Consider the following 16,701-nt stretch of genomic DNA (forward strand, 5'->3'; position numbering starts at 1 on the left):
CCATTCTCATTCATAGTAATTATTGATAGGTATGTACTCATTGCCATTTTGCTACTTGTTTTATGGTTGTTTTTCTATTTCTTTTCTGTTCAGGTAAGTGCATGTTTTAAGGTCTTTAATACATGTTGTCAAATTGCTTTTCAGAAAGATTTTACAAATTTGTACTCACTTCACATATCTCAGAATTATGAGATCCCTCACACTCTCTAACATTGCCTTTAAACACCACTTTTTTCAATTCCTCTGAGAGTATGAAGCCAGAGGGAAAGAAATTTTCCTGGGTGGACCCTGACTTACTCTGAACAGAGTAAAATGAGTATAGTGACGAACATGGGCTCTAAGTCAAATGGCTTGGGATCAAATCCAGCTTGGTTATCTACTTGCTGTTTGACCTTAAGCAAATCAACCTCTGGACACATCCACTTATTCATCAGTAAAGTATATGGCAAAATAGAAACTTCCTTGGAAGAATGTTAAAACCATTAAACATAACAGCTCTTCCTACATGCTTGGCATGTAATAGGTATTTGATGAAAATTTACCTGTCAGGGTGCTTGAAGGAAATAGATGCCATACTGAATTGGACAATTTGAGGAGATGTTAATGAAGGAAATATTCACAAAAATCCAAATGGCATGGGACTTTCCATAAGGCTAGTATCAGCAGAGCATCCTTACTACCCCTTGCTTTAAAGGAGTGAGAAAAGGAAGTCATTGCTGGAATTATGGAGGTTATTGCCAGACAGTGCCATGACCCTTTGTGTATCTGGGCCTGACTCAGTACAGGGAAAGACCTATGGGAAAAAATACCTTGCTCTCACTTTCTTTCTTCCCTTATCTCTTGCTTGTTCTACCATTTGGCTAAACTCAAGCTCAGAGGAAAGGAGAAGTTGATATAGAGCATGCAGGTCAGCAGCATGCTGGGGAACTGAGCAAGGAAAGAAAGATGAAGTTTGGAAATGGAGGTGTCAACAGAAGCTTTCCGGCACAATCAGCTTCCAGCTACCTTAATACATACCCTCCTTTTATTAGTACAGCCAAACATTAAATTAACTTCTCTGTCCAACCCTTCATGCTGTTGGTGCTGACAACTATATTGTCAACTCTAATTCCTATTCTTTTTATATGTGCTGCCTCTGCATGTTCATATCTCTACATTGCACACTTGTGTAAGGATTATTTTATTTTCCCCTGAGTTTTAGGGCGATCTAAGTGTTATACTTTTTTACTTATCTCTTTATTTTATCATTTCAATCCATTTTTTCCACAGTGGGGAAATCCTTCTAGATTCTGATCTTTGTTTTCCCAGATTAATCTCATTTGCCCATTTATTTAATAGTCTATAAAATCCTCATTCAGCTAACTGATAGAAATACCTAATAAAACTGAGTCTGAAAAATGTATTTCAGGTTGACATCTATTGTTAAGATTAGTCTTTTATTTATAAGTTGTTTTTTGGGCTTCTGAGTTCACTTACACTATAATAAAAACTTGTTACCTGAAAAAATATACCTTTGAAGGGAAGTGACACAGAAACTTTTCAGTTTTGATTTATTCATTTCAAATCTTATTTTAAAATTTGTCCAATCCCCACTATATTTTTACCTATTAGTAGACAATGGTGTATTATTTTTCTCCCTGCTTTGTCCATGTGTTCCAAGCCTAAAGGTTGATTACTGGAACCCATCTGCCCAATTTTATGTGTATTATGCCTGAAGGAAAGCTTTCAACCCATCTGTCTAATTCTACCACACCCTAAAGAAATCCCAACATGAAATAAATAATAAGACTGGTTAGTAAACAGACTTAATAGATGTGGACAATGGCAGAGAACACTGCCAGAGTATGTCTGCTGTCTGATGCCATCTGATCCAAGTCCTAGCATTGTGGAATTATATTCTTGGTCGTCCTGCTTTTAAGTCAACTGGTGCTGGAAAAAGGTATCAACTGAATTTTAGTAGAGTAGAAAGATAGAATGCTATAGAATTAGAAGGGAAGTTTAAGATCAAAGCTTTGCTTAGAGGGTTATAGCTGCATCACAAATGCCAAACTCAATTTCATTCTTTGCTCAGTGATTGTCTCAGTAATCTGATAAAACATTTGGGATAAGCTTAGAGTATTTCATTTGTGTGTCCATTCTTTCATTCATCATGTGTTTGCTCATTGCCTATTGTTTGCCAAGTACCATGGGAGAAGTTGGATGTACAGAAATATTAGTCAACCACCCTAGTTCTCAAGAGATGTCTCAGTAAAATAGTGGAGACAAACAAGTAAAAACATAACTGGAAGAATCCCATCTTCCAACCTGGAGGGAGCTTAAAGATAGAGGAAGAGATCTGAAAAGGCACATCTTTGTGGAAATATATTATACCTTTAGGAAGTTGTAGGGAATAGTCTGAATTGCAGGATTTATACATTGGTGGTAGCTGGTGAAGCTTCTTGGCCTTATACATTATGTTAAGGAGTTTAGAGCTTATCATGAAGGCAGTGAGTGGGTAGTCACTGGATAGTTTTAGGTAGGGAAGTGACATAATTAAGTTTGGTCTTAGAAAGATCACTCCTGGAGCGCCTGGGTGGCTCAGTCGTTAAGCGTCTGCCTTCGGCTCAGGTCATGATCCTAGGGTCCTGGGATCGAGCCCCACATCAGGCTCCCTGCTTCACGGGAAGCCTGCCTCTCCCTCTCCCACTCCCCCTGCTTGCCTTCCCTCTCTCGCTGTGTCTCTCTCTGTCAAATAAATAAATAAAATATTTTTTTAAAAAAAAGGTCACTCCTGGTGGTGTGGATGGTGTATTGGAAGGGACACAGTGAAATGTGAGAAGCTACTGAAGTGTTTCGGGAGAGCAAAGGAATGAACTAAGGCATTGGAATTAAAGAGAAGGAATGAATTGCAGAAATACTGAGGGTATAAAAAATCACTAGAACCTAGTGGCAATTTTGATGTGCGGTGAGAAGGAGTTGTTTAGAATATATCCCACATTTCAGGTTGGGAGATCTGGGTTGATGGTAGTGCCAGGATGGAATTACCTTTTTACCACTTGTTAGTTGAGTGACTATAGGTAAGTTACAGGATCTATCTCTGTCTCAGTTTCCTTACCTCCAAAATGGGAATAATAATAGTTCTTATTTCATGGTGTTTCATGAGAATTAAATGAGTGAGTATTTATTAAAGTGCTTGAATAGTGTCAGGCACATAGGAAACCCTTATAGTTGTTTGTTGAATACATAGACTCATACACCTCAAAATTTGATTTCAATGGAGTGTGTAAGTGGCTAAAATTTGGGGGAGCACCACCCTTTTAAGGATGGTAGAGGAAGCTGAGTTCAGGGAGGAGGATAGAAAAGAAACAGCAATGTAGGTAGAATGAAAATGAAATGATAAGAAAATAATATCTTGAAACACAGGAGGGAATTTACAAGAAAGAGAGAGTGGTCATTAATATAAGATATAGCAGAGAGAGCAAAGAAAGTAGGAAAGGAAATTAGCCATCTTATTTTGGCTTTTTTTTTATTTTTTATAATGGCTGTCCAATATAGTTTTGATACAAAATGTTATTTTGCATGTGGAACAAAGAAAAAATTCAACACATTATTTGAGGGACAGTAACTTTTAATGAGTTCAATGCCATTTATCTATTCTTTAACAACTTCATTTTTTTGGGCTTTAATATAATCTTAAGTACAATTGAACATATTAAATCTCATGTTTAACAATGAACAGTTATCCACATTAAGAGTGATGTCATGAAACCTTTATATGCATTCATGAATAACTTTCTTTTGGATGAGCAAATGTGGCAAATTAGTAAATATTAAGGTGAGAATAATTTCTCTGATATGATGACTGTCCAAAGTTTCATTTATAGATTTATCCTGTCTCTGTCCCCTTCCTGCTTCCTTTCCTTTCTTACTCTTTCATTGAATGCCAGCTGAGTGCCAAAAATTCTTCCTGGGACTTGAGTACTCGGCAGTAAGCAAGACAGATAAGATTCCTGTTTAATGAAATGAAGTGAAGTCTAGGTTGGATCTGCACACCATAGGTTAGGGAGTTAGTAAAAGCCTTTCTGAAAAGTCATTGTGATCTCAGACCAGAGACACAAGAAAAAGCTAGACTTGCAAAGATTCAGACTACAGGTTTCCAGACAGAAGGCAGATCTAGCACAAAAGTGCCAAGATAGAGCAGGAATGTGCTTTATGTAGTTGTAAAGCAGAACGGCAAAATAGTAGCTGGAGACTGCTGAGCAGTAGACATGAGTTTCATGAAGAAGGCTGGATTTTAAGCAATGTAGTGTCACTTGCTAAAGTATTAAAGACACAAATGAGCCTAAGTCTTTCTTTCAGCTCAATGCCTTTTTCTTGTAATATTTTCATTGTCCCTAGGCTTAAATGTCTACATCTGTAAGGAAGGAATTATAGTGTTAATGTATGAATGACTGCAATGCTTCCCACCCCCCACCCTGGTATGAAAGGAATAAAACAGTGGTGAAACACATTGGAAAAGTTGGTGATATTCTACAAATCCAAAGTATTTTCAATTTTTAGTCTAAGAGAAGAAAACTCATAAAAATGCCCAACTCAAAGCCTGTTTAATAAACATTGGTTTGTTGATTGTTTTAAATTTTGCATTTCTTTGACCATGAGCAGCTATCTGAAGTCATCATTTTCACCAGTGTCTCTTCTTAGAGGAGACATCATTTGTATGCCTTAAAATGTGTTCTTTGTTATTTTAGATATCAATGAGGTTAACATGTTATTCATTCAAATGTTCAACTCAATAGAGAGATTGATTGATTGATTGATTTAAAGAGAAAGAGTGTGAGGGTGTGAAGGGGCAGAGAGAGAATTTTAAGCAGGCTTCATGCCCAGCACAGAGGCCAACATGGGGCTCAATCTCACGACCCTGAGATTGTGACCTGAGCTGAAATCAAGAGTCAGATGCTTAACCAACTGAGCCACCCAGGTATCCCAGGAAAGAGTATTTTAATCTCATGGTTCTAAAATTGCAAATGGACGATGCTCTTCTGATAGTTTGTAGGTGGCTTTCAGAGAGGGATTACCAGTAATAATTAGTGTCTTTAAAAGTTAATAGAACCCTCCTTGATCACTAAGTAAGCAAGGACATGCCCCGCACATCAACTTCCCTGAGGACAAGGCAGTTCATTGTGTCTTTGGCCTGTCACAACCAGGTCACATGACATGCTGACTAGTTGCTCAGTAATTATGCTAAGAACTGGGTTTTTATCTTAAAACTTGTCACATACTGTTTTGCAGAGCTAGTGATGGGTATTTGTCAGCCCTGTCTCACATTTGTAGCCAGGAGCCTAAGGTCATCATTAGCACATGACTTTGATTGTCAGGAAATGAAGTACTAGGTGTATGGAAGTTTCTTTCATTGCTTCCATGACTGGGACTTTCTCAATCCTAAAGAAGAAAAATCCATACACAGTTTATTGCTTTCCAAACTGACAGTTCTGTAAGGCTCATTGGATGATTAAGTAATAAAAAGGAGACAAACCAGAGAAAAGTGTAGATTAATACATATCTTCTAGCCTAAAGCCACAATACCCAGTAGTTAGACTCATTGAGTAGCCAGAGAGAATCTTGTAGTGATGTTTAAAAATAACATATTAAGTTAAAAAAAAAATATATATATATCCTCTTTCAGGTTTAACTATGATTAGAAAATAATACAAATAATCACACATTTAATGTGACTATAAGTATACCTAGATGCCTGCAAAATAGATCATTTATTAATTAGCTGATATGAATCATCAGTCAACAAATCAGTTTCTGTTTACACTGACAGTTCTCTAATTAAACTACATGTTAGCTGATGAAATAAAAAAGCAACACAAAAGGGATGTTACTTTTAATTATTGTAGTTATTTAACTCTAAGACAAAAGCATAAAAGCTTTATTCTTCACAGGTTCAGGAAAACACTAAACTCCATTTATGTGAGTCTCGAAGCAAACTGGCAGCCAATGTTTAATACGTATCTCAAAATGAAATTAAGCACCGAAATATCTCTTTATTTGCAGATGGATATTAGTTCTCTGATGGATAAACATCACTTTATACTTAAATATATATGTATTTTAAAGCAAAACACTAATACAAGAAATGATTCTTCTGTTTTGTCAGGCTATCAGTTTCTACTAAACAGTAACATCCTTCCTTTAATATTTTAATATTTTGTAAGTCGGTGTTCCCCAAACTATATTTTGGATTTTTGAACTTCTGTTACAATAACGTAAGATTCCTTAGAAATTTATTATTTTTAAATGATTTAAATAGTGAATTATGTAATAAATAAAATAACTGTTAAGTATTATTTAATTATTTTTGCATGGAAAAACTAAATTATTTTAAGTAAACAGGTGATTAAATGAATGAATGAGTAATTTGTTTCCTTGTTTAGCAACTTCTTACCAGAGCGTTTGAGTTTAAGATAAATTTAATTGTATTTTCTGCAGTTCCTTGGGCTGGACATTCAAATAAGTAATCACCTAATATTTTTACCATTGAAATGTCTAGTTTCTAGCACTGTGGAAACAGAACATTACTAGTTGGGAAGGGCTTGCCTTCTTTTTCTTAATTTCTAAATTTAAATGTTAATTTTAAAATGTGTCATTTCTCCATTGTTACTACTACTATTTTTTTTACTATTATTACTACTAAGAGCCAACATTTTTAAAAGCACTTAAAACATTTTATATTATATGTAGACACTGGACCAATGTATCATTAACATGCAGTACATCTTTATTTATTTTTTTTTTAAAAGATTTTATTTATTTATTTGAGAGAGAGAGAATGAGAGAAAGCACATGAGAGGGGGGAGGGTCAGAGGGAGAAGCAGACTCCCTGCCGAGCAGGGATCCTGATGCGGGACTCGATCCCGGGACTCCAGGATCATGACCTGAGCCGAAGGCAGTCGCTTAACCAACTGAGCCACCCAGGCGCCGTGCAGTACATCTTTAAGCTCTCAATAAACGTATGCTATTATCGTGCCTATTTTCTAGTTGCAGAAACCAAGGTTTACAGAAGTGAATAAGCTCACCCTTGTTTATAAAGGTTTAAGGATTTTTATACATTTTGCCAGTATGTGAATGAGTAAATTATGTATTAACTTTTATCTTAATATTCTATCAATTGTTGGACAAAATGATAGGCCTCATCATGATAAAAATTTGTCAGCCTAATAAAGTCACTCTCAGGGGGGTTAGAGATTATCATTTGATTGTGCCTACTGGTTACTCTTATGACCAATCATTATTTCATTGGACTGAGAGTCCCTCTCTCCTGCATTTTCTTTTTTTTTTTATCCAGGTTTGATTCTATAGGAGAGGAGTGTTTTAGGAATAGGTGGGTCAAATGGACACTAGGAATTATAAGCTAATTCATAATAAAATCTGCTTCACAATTTAATTGGTTTAGCACCATTTGTCAGTTTGGGTCTGATAGTAAGAATGTTCTAGAGGTGTTAAGCATCTGCCTTCCGCTTGGGTCATGATCCCAGGGTCCTGGGATCGAGCCCCACATCGGGCTCCCTGGGAAGCCTGCTTCTCCCTCTCCCACTCCCCCTGCTTGTGTTCCCTCTCTCGCTGTCTCTCTCTCTGTCAAAAAAATAAATAAAATCTTTAAAAAAAAAAAAGAATGTTCTAGAGGCTCTGCTCTGAAGAAAATATCTATAGCAGGACATGAGAAAAATAGTTATGCTCCAGTTAGAAGCTCAACTTCTAAAGTCATCACCATATAACCTATTTCAGAGGACAAAAGAAAATATGCAAAATTGATTTTGGGGGGTAATTTCTTAACCTATCTTTCATGTGCAATCACGATATTTCATGGAATTTCAAGGTTTACTTGGACAGAAATACAAATTATTTAGAAACACAATTTGTTGCTTTGGATTTAATGAAAAGAAACTGAAAAAAAGATGTCAAAATTTAATCAGTATACATTAAATATATACTTTTTTTTGCATATCAATTATATCTCAATAAAGCTGAAAAATATTAATGGCATGGAGAAGCAGTAAAACAAATATAATTTTGGTCAGTTTCCATTCTCTTGATCAACAAATACTTACTGATGAATGTCCTTGAAACATAATAATAAATAAAGTTTTACTAATTATGAAATATGATATGCATATACAGAAAAGTTTATGAAATAAAAAAGTACCCAGCTAAATTAAACAGAAGTCCATTCTAGCAGGTATGTAGTGAAATCTCATTATTGTTTACTTTGCATTTCTCTCATTTCTAATGAGATTGAGCACTTTCAAATTTTTTTATTGTCTATTTGGTATCTTGTTTTGTGAAGTAGATGTTCTCTTGCCCTTTTTTAAATGATGTATTATCTGTTTTATATTGATTTATTGAAGTCATTTATATATTGTAGAACATACCTTTTGTTGGTTATATTATTGCAAATGTCTTTGCCCACTCTCTGGCTTGTTTCTTCACTCTCTTAATGGTATCTCTAGATAATTGGAAAATCTTTATTTCAATATAGATCATTTTATAAGCCTTTCTCAATATGAATTGTATATTTTGATTGAACTGTGATCAGCAAGCACATGCTATATGATTCCAATCCTTTTAAATTTGTTAAACTTACTTTACGGTCACCATAGGATCAATATTTGTGACTCTCTTGTGCATGTCTGAAAATGATACGTGTTCTTCATGAGTTCAGTTTTTCATCTCTATTGTTAGATTTGGCAATCATATTATTCAAAACTGCTATATGCTCACTGCTTTTTGTTTATTCTGTGAGTTGTGTTTGATTTTCCACTGTTATAAATATATCTATTTTCTTTGTAATTCTGTCAATTTTTGCTTTACTTATTTTGCAGCTATGATGCTAGGCACATAGATGCTTAAGATTATTCTAATATTGGTGAAATGGGTCTTTTTTACTTTGGAGTATTCCTCTTTATTTCTAATTGTTTTCTGCAAGCAAGAAGATTGGTAAAAATAACTGGTTCACTAATTCTGTGGTAAAATATAGATGAACTCTGTTGGCAGTACAGTCTTGTCTCTCGATTAACTCACTGTAAAGAGAAGGAGGCCATCAGGGAGAAGGCACTTTGGGCACAGTTTAGAAGTACTGAGATAAGCCATAGTATGCTATGACAGCCCATAGGGGGTCGCTTAACCCAGTCTTAGCTGACAAGGAAAGATCCCAAAAGAGGTGGCATCAGAGCTGGCTTTGGGCTTGTTTAGGGACTTAGGTGACTCAGCTTTTGAGCATGTCAAGGAAACTGGGGCGGGGGGTGGGAAGGAAGGAATCTAAATGGACAAAGTGGTTTCCAGTCATTTGTTATTTCAAAGTATTTTCAATTGCTTGCTACTATAAATAGATAAAACTGTAGTGAAGAACTAGGGACATTCATCTTTGTCCATATTCCATACTATTTCTTCAGGACAAGCTCCTTGGGGGAGAATTACTGCAGCAAGGGGTGTGGACATTTTTTTATTTTTAAAGATTTTATTTATTTATCTGACAGAGACACAGCAAGAGAGGGAACACAAGCAGGGGGAGTGGGAGTGGGAGAAGCAGACTCCCCGCTGAGCAAGGAGCCCAAAGCAGGGCTCCAATCCAGGACCCTGGGATCATGACCTGAGCCGAAGGCAGATGCTTAACGACTGAACCATCCAGGCGCCCCGGGTATGGACATTTTTATGCACGAAAGAGGGCATCTAATTCAAAATCATAGAAGGCTGTTAGAAATAAATTACAGTGGAGCCAAGCTTTGAGGGATGATTAGGAATTAGACAGGACAACGGTGGGGATATTAAAGCCCAGGGACTCTCATGTGCAGAGGGGAGAGCGTGGAGGGGACTGGTAAGTAAGTCAGTGTGTGTTGGCTTAGTTACAAGGTGTGGGGACTCATGTAGAGAGAGTGGGCTTAAGTGTAAACTAGGTTTATACTTGATTCCATCAAAGAGCTTTAGTTAATAAAATAATATAAGGTTCTTTTCCCTTTCTCTTACCTTTGAAGTTCATGGAATCCATTTGTACCATATTCCTCAAATCATTATAACAGCTATCTTTTGTATACCAGAACTTATTTTCTTCCATCTCCCCAGGTGATTTTAGCATCTGGAACATATTCTGTTTCCCCTCTGTTGCCCACCATCACACTAAGTAATGGCAACCTCTCTTTACTTTTTTCCTATTTTCCTATGTCCACATGTCCTAGGATGGTACCTATTAAGTCTAAGCCGAGGCTCACCATTATTAGCTGTGTAATTTCTGACAAGTTACCTAACCTCTCTTTGTCCCAGTTCCCTCTTGAGAACTCAACAATAATCCATCAGAGGGTTGGAAGAACTGAAGGAAATGAGTTCATGTATGCAAAAACACCCAGCATGTCTGCAGCAATAATGATTTCCCTCCAGCACGGGTATCTAAATTCATCCAGGTTGAAAAATGCCTTTTGCTACAGTTTAGAGCAGCGTGAAGAAGCTGGGAAAAGGAAACCCAGAGAGGAACTGCATTATCTTGAGAGCTTTCTCTCAGAGGTGGCCACTGTCATTTAGGGACAAAGCCCAAGCCGGTGGGAGCCCTCACCTCTCTTTGATTGCTAGATTTGAGAATAAAAGAAGAGCCTGGACTTTAGGGCTTCCCATTCACCAGCTTTTACAAATTCAAGAGGTGCTGCATTTTAATGTGAAAATAGCATAATTTTTTTTCCTCTTAGGTCATTCTTGTCTTCTTTCTACCCAGTCCCTATCCTCTATCGTCCCCTTCCCCCACATCACAAAAAAAAAAAAAAAAAATCAAACTCTGGTCAATTTCAGATACCAAACTATCAGGGCAGAGACTAATTTTGCCCAGACTTTCTGCAAAAGCTCACATGTGCTACAGTTTGGGGTTGTATAATTGATTTAATCTCTGATTTTAGAGGCACGGTGAACTCTCTTTGTGGGACTCTGCATACATTTCTTTAGGGCAAAAACTGTCCTACTTTTTTCTCTCTGGTATCTGTTTAGTGCTAGGCCATTTCCCCCCCAGCCCCCCAAGAATCTAAACTACCCTCCGTGAAATAAATGAAATCACAGTTGGAAAACGGCTTACTGGACAGACTTAAAGCTGCCAGATAAGAGCTACACCACACACATTTTTTCTTAACGTTCTCCTCCTCCCCAGCTTTCCTTCTTTCTGCTCTAGCACATCTTTGTTTGGGCCGAGAGGATGCATTAGTCACTCAGCTGAGGATTGGCATTGCTATGTGGAGTAACAGCAGACTTTAGCAATTCATTGGGAATACACAGGCTGTGGGGGTTGATCCTTGCCCACTGGCCTGCTGTATGGCTCCAGGCAGATTTTCTCACCTCTGGGAGGCTTACTTCCAACAGGGCCTCATGGACTAATGGCTGCAAAGGTTAGACTATGAAGATGTAGCAAGCTGTAAACTTACAACTCACATGGGAACCTTTTGGCTGACCAGGTATATATATGGAATGCTGGCTGAGGAGAATGATTTTATGCCCCCTGAAAGACCACTTAACCAAAATGACAGCCAGGCAATTTTGAGTTTACCAGTGACTTCATACTGTATTTGGCAACCTCAGTTTTGGTTATGTTTTCAGGAATTTCTAAACTGGAAAGTCTCATTTGCTAACAAATGTTCTTTGTCAACCTGTTTGATCCAGTGTATAGTTTGGGGACTATCTTCACACTAGTGGCTTCTTGAAAAACAAAGTCTTTGTAATACTTTCTGTATCTTAAGATGTGTGTTCTGCAGAAAATAACCCCTTTGTTAGGTCGATACGAACCCTCTTCCAGCAGAATTCCCCAGACAATTTGCATGCTGTAAAAGTGACCAAACACCTCTGTTTGCATCAATGGAACGAAGTCAGAAGTCAAAAGCAATGCTGACCTTTGTAGCCTGAACGGATTATCTCCTTATGCTGCTAAAATAATTTAGGCTTAGAAAAGAACCTAGTACTTGTTTAATAAATCGCTTGGCATAAATTGTCCAAATTCACCATTGTTCAAATTCAGACTCTTACATACTAGTTGGATAAATTTGGACAAGTCCCTTAACCTCTAAGCTTTGTTATATATGGATATTTAAAACTGAGATAAGAATCATGCTTACTTCTCAGGTTTGCTGTGAGGATTAAATGCAAAAATGCATGTAAAGCAATTTGGAGATCCAGCCACAGACAGTGTATCAGCCAGGTTTTGCTGTAATAGTGTGTAACATATACCCCCCCAAATCTCAGTGGTTTACAACCACAAATATTTATGCTAGCGTCAGTTCCAGCTTACGTGTACTATTCAGGTGTGCTGTGTATGTCTCTTCATTCAGGAACTAGGTGTTATTTAAAGAATTCTCCTTTCATAACACAGAACATAATTGCAAATGATCTGGTGAAAACTGGCAAAGTATTTGAAAGCATCAACTCAGAACTGGTATTACTATCACTTCTACCCAAATTTCATTGGCCAAAACAAGTCACATGACCAGGCTAAATTTTAGTAAGTCAGGAAAGTATGCCCTCCTAATGGAGAAAGAATGGTGAATATTTGCTGAGCAGTAATCCAGTCATCCTCTGAGAAGTTTACTGCATCCTGTTTTTTTTCTTGTTTCTTATTTTATCTATGTGACCATTGGCTCTTGTCCATATAGCCTACCTGATAGCATCTACTTTGCATTCTCTAAATTACATCACGATTTCCTCCTCTCTCTTTTAATTTCAAATTAACTTAAACAATATACTTTTCTTTGTAAACAGGTACTTTGGAAAATCCCTTAGAAAAAGAACAAAAGCTTCTGATTCTCCTTAGAGCCTCAGAGGGAGTTTTCTGTGACCGTTTCAATGGAATTCGTATTGATCCAGGAACAATTGGTAAGAGTATAATACAGTTTTTTATTAAAAATGAAATGAAATGTGTGTGTTTCTGATATAGAAGTACCATCCACAGAACATCTACTAAATTCCAGGCACTCTTCTAGATAATTTATATTTATTATTTCACTTACCAGGTCGCCTGTAACAGTGTCCATTTCACAGTTGTCAAAAATAAGACTTAGAGATGATGAACGATATGCAGAAGGCCACACAGCTTTATAGTGTCAGAGCTTAGATTTATATCCAGATTGGTCAGACACCGAAGCCTGGACTAAGAGTCTGTTACCAACTGTAAATACTATTTGGTTGTTGAGATATTTTTTAATTGATAGATCTATAGATTACTAAGAAACATTTGCTGTTGACAGTTTCTTCACTTGATACTGTCACAGCGCCAGATTCTCTTTTAAAATTGACCTGTGTAGGAGCACAGAAACTGGGACCAGCCTTGCACCAACCAGGATGTGAGAGCCGCACGAACTCCATTTTAAGGGATAGGTAAAAAAAGCTGTTTATTCTAGCATTTTATCACTTTCTTTCAATGGCATTACTAATTTTCTAAGATCTCAGCAACCCAGTAAAATGGAAGCAATCATGTTAGGATGGCGTGAAGTTTGATACCTAGTTTCTTAATGTTTAGCCATTGCCAGATAGTACTGTACTTTGACAGGGCTTTATTGTTTCCAAAGGATTTTTCATCCATGCTTTTATCTTTTTAAGAATATGAGGTTCAAGAATATTTTTACTTTTTTCAAGTTGACAAACTAAATGGATAATAGGAACATTCAATTTATTTTTGCCTGTGGTGTCCACTCTGTTTTTTGCAGCACCCCGTTGGATTAAACTTTGTTTTAGGAGTATACAAGGATGCCTGTCTTAATCCTCGACTCCAACCATACGGCGAAGCTAGTGTTTTTAAAATTTTCTCGATATTAAATTGAATAAAGAATGATATATTTATTTCACTGCATGCTTAAGTTTTGTGACATTATAAGTAAATGACAGATCTTAATTTCTTTAAGTATTATAATCTGGAAATAACTAAATGGTGTAATTTTACAGTAGATCTTTGATGATTGAAAATGATCAAGAAATCTACTTGTCTGGTCAATCGAATTTTCTGCATAACTCAAATTTAAGGAAACTAACTGGTTTATGCTAAAATCTTTGTTGTTGGAAATTTCTCTAAATTACTTCACATACCTCCCCTTCCTAGGTTACTTAGCCAATAGTAAAGAAGATGGAATTTTTTTAAAGATGATGATGATGATGATGTTATCGTATGAAATATATATATATATGTATATAGTCATATATGTATGACTATTATTATGAAAGATTGATTATTCCAGGACATGTCCTGAAAGTGAGAATATTTCCTACATTTCCATTAATCCTGTTTTAAGTTTTATGACTTTTTTCTGAATTAGAGTATGGAAAAAATATAGGTAGTGACATAAACAGTTGGTTAGGTTCTAATTGATTGAGACTTATTTTTTGTTCACATTGAATTAAAACCCAAGGCATAGTATTTGTACCTTATGGGTGGTGTTTGGTTCTTCTATTCATATGTTTTCTGCTAAAAATTGTGAAATCTTTAGATTTCAAGATTAGTGATTTGCAAAACATGGTGTGCAGTAATCCAGGAGTATGCAGACAATACATCTGGGTTCAGGAAGAAAATATTAGAACTCTATTCAAACATATGTGCATATATTCATAAATATGTTTTTCTAAAAATAAATAGATACACATGCATTAGGGGTGCACAGTCATAATTTTGTTACTGCTTGGGTTCATGCTCAAAACATTTTGAGACCACTGGAATATGAGGAATTGTGCTTCATGTGATTTTAAATGGCAATAAAACATGTAAGAGGAAAGACCTGAAGGAATAAAACTGGACTGCATCAAGCATGTCCCTGGTACGACTTTAATTTATGAGTCTGAAATAAATTATATTTTGAAACAAAGGAGCTAGAGATCTATCCTTTGATATCTGTAATAACAAAAAAATATGAGGTCCAACCACTGAAAACAAAGCTAATAGCACCAAATCTCTTTCCTCGGGGAATAAAATTACTCTTGCCTTTTGGAAAGTGAAGCCTATAACATAAAATATCAAAACCAGTTAACTTCCAACAGAATTACAGATGGTTTGGAGTCACTTAATGGTAGAATTTAACTAGTTAGTCATTGGAATGGTCTATTTCCCAACTTTTGGATTACTAGATGTGGTGTAGCATTAATTTCTCTATAGCTTTTAAGAGAACGAGAGTACGTTCTGTAGCCATGTAATATGTATTCAACCTGCTGAAAATAGAGAACTTAAATATTCTTTGATAAGGTAGACATCTTCATATATAGTTTCCATATCACATATCTTGCACAATAAGTTCTCTAGTGAGTTTTACTTAGGTGGCCCTAATTCCTTCGAAAATTTCTTATCCAACTGATGCTCCTTTTCCTTTCAGGGGTATATGGGAAAGTCCAGCTTCATGGTGCTTGTCCTAAGAAATCCTGGACCCGTCTTGCAGCTGACATCGCCTCGGGCAATGAGAGGTAAGACATGAGAGTAAGTTAGGGATGTATTTGCTTGTTTGGTTTGCTGATGATTCAGGTTTTGTTACAACATGAAATTAAATTTTAGATTAAGACTCAAAACTCAAGGATGAATAAATGGTAAAATAAGGGACTAGAAGGAATTTTTAAAAAACTCTGTAACGTAATAGTAGAAGAAGAAAACAAACCAAAGGCAGAGGAGTCTATCATTTATTTAGGAGTAAAGGTTAGATAATACGTGTTTACTGCTATCAGTAAATCTTTAAAAATATGGATTCTATGACATAATAGATGAACTGTAAAGTGACATCATGATTGTCTGAGTTGAGATGATGGCTGGTGAAGAGACAGAAATAAAATAGGAGTAGATGAAGCATATGAAGAGTCTTCTGGAATTTAAAATGCAATACCAGAATTTAGTCATGCACTGGAGGTGGTGAAGAATGAAATTGCCACTGCCTCAAACTGAACAGGCACCATGAAGAGCAAACTGATGGAAAACAAGGTCAGGAGATAAAAATCCATAAAAGAGAAAGTATTAGAAATAGAGAACAGAGAATGCAAAGTACATATATACAAACAATGCTCATTTTTAATAAGAGCCCAGAGTAATTACAACAGAAAGAATAATGAAAACTCCACCTAAAATACACATAGCAAACCTGAGAGTACTTGCATTGAATTTGAAGAGACCAATGCCAACAATTATGATTGCTACATATCCTCACAGTATAAGAAAAAGCGGTGAACAAAATAAAAGAAAAACGGAAGGGAACATAAAGCTTCTTAACCTTGGAATTCTCTACACCATTAAGTATAGGAAGATAGTGGTGTAAAATATATACATGTTTAGGGAAAAACATATACATGTTTAGTGGTGAAAAATATACACATGTTTAGGATTTCAATCAAAGAATTGGACACCCTGCTAAAATTGCTGTTTCCATGTGAAAGCAAAAAAGCAAAAAAGTTCAGTAAGAACTGAAAAAATGCAAAAAATTGTTCTGATAAAGAGCTTAAACAGATTTAAAATTCATAAATAAAATTCAGGAATACTATAAAGGTAAATAAAGTGTCTATTTTAAAGGTAAGCACTGGAATAAGTTAAATATAATACTGTAAATATGGCTGTTAAAATAAGACAAAGTCTAATTATTCTTGTAAAAGAAACTACATAAAATTTGAAAAGTTAATGTGTTAGTCAGGGTTCTGTTTATATAAATATATATAACTCATAGGTTTTGTGTGTATGCATATGTATAA

At 36.0% G+C, this 16,701-nt stretch overlaps 1 protein-coding gene across 1 annotated transcript in view; it reads left to right on the plus strand.

Annotated features, from left to right (window-relative positions):
• The window catches only part of PKHD1 (PKHD1 ciliary IPT domain containing fibrocystin/polyductin), a 451,815-nt gene that overhangs the window by 290,011 nt on the left and 145,103 nt on the right, over positions 1 to 16,701 (plus strand). The window contains exons 53-54 of the mRNA XM_021691934.1: positions 12,760 to 12,873; positions 15,351 to 15,438. Of these exons, the coding sequence (XP_021547609.1) occupies positions 12,760 to 12,873; positions 15,351 to 15,438 (202 nt within the window). The remainder of the gene's footprint in view (positions 1 to 12,759; positions 12,874 to 15,350; positions 15,439 to 16,701) is intronic.

This window comes from Neomonachus schauinslandi, chromosome 8 (genome assembly GCF_002201575.2).
Source record: "Neomonachus schauinslandi chromosome 8, ASM220157v2, whole genome shotgun sequence".
NCBI lineage: Eukaryota > Metazoa > Chordata > Mammalia > Carnivora > Phocidae > Neomonachus > Neomonachus schauinslandi.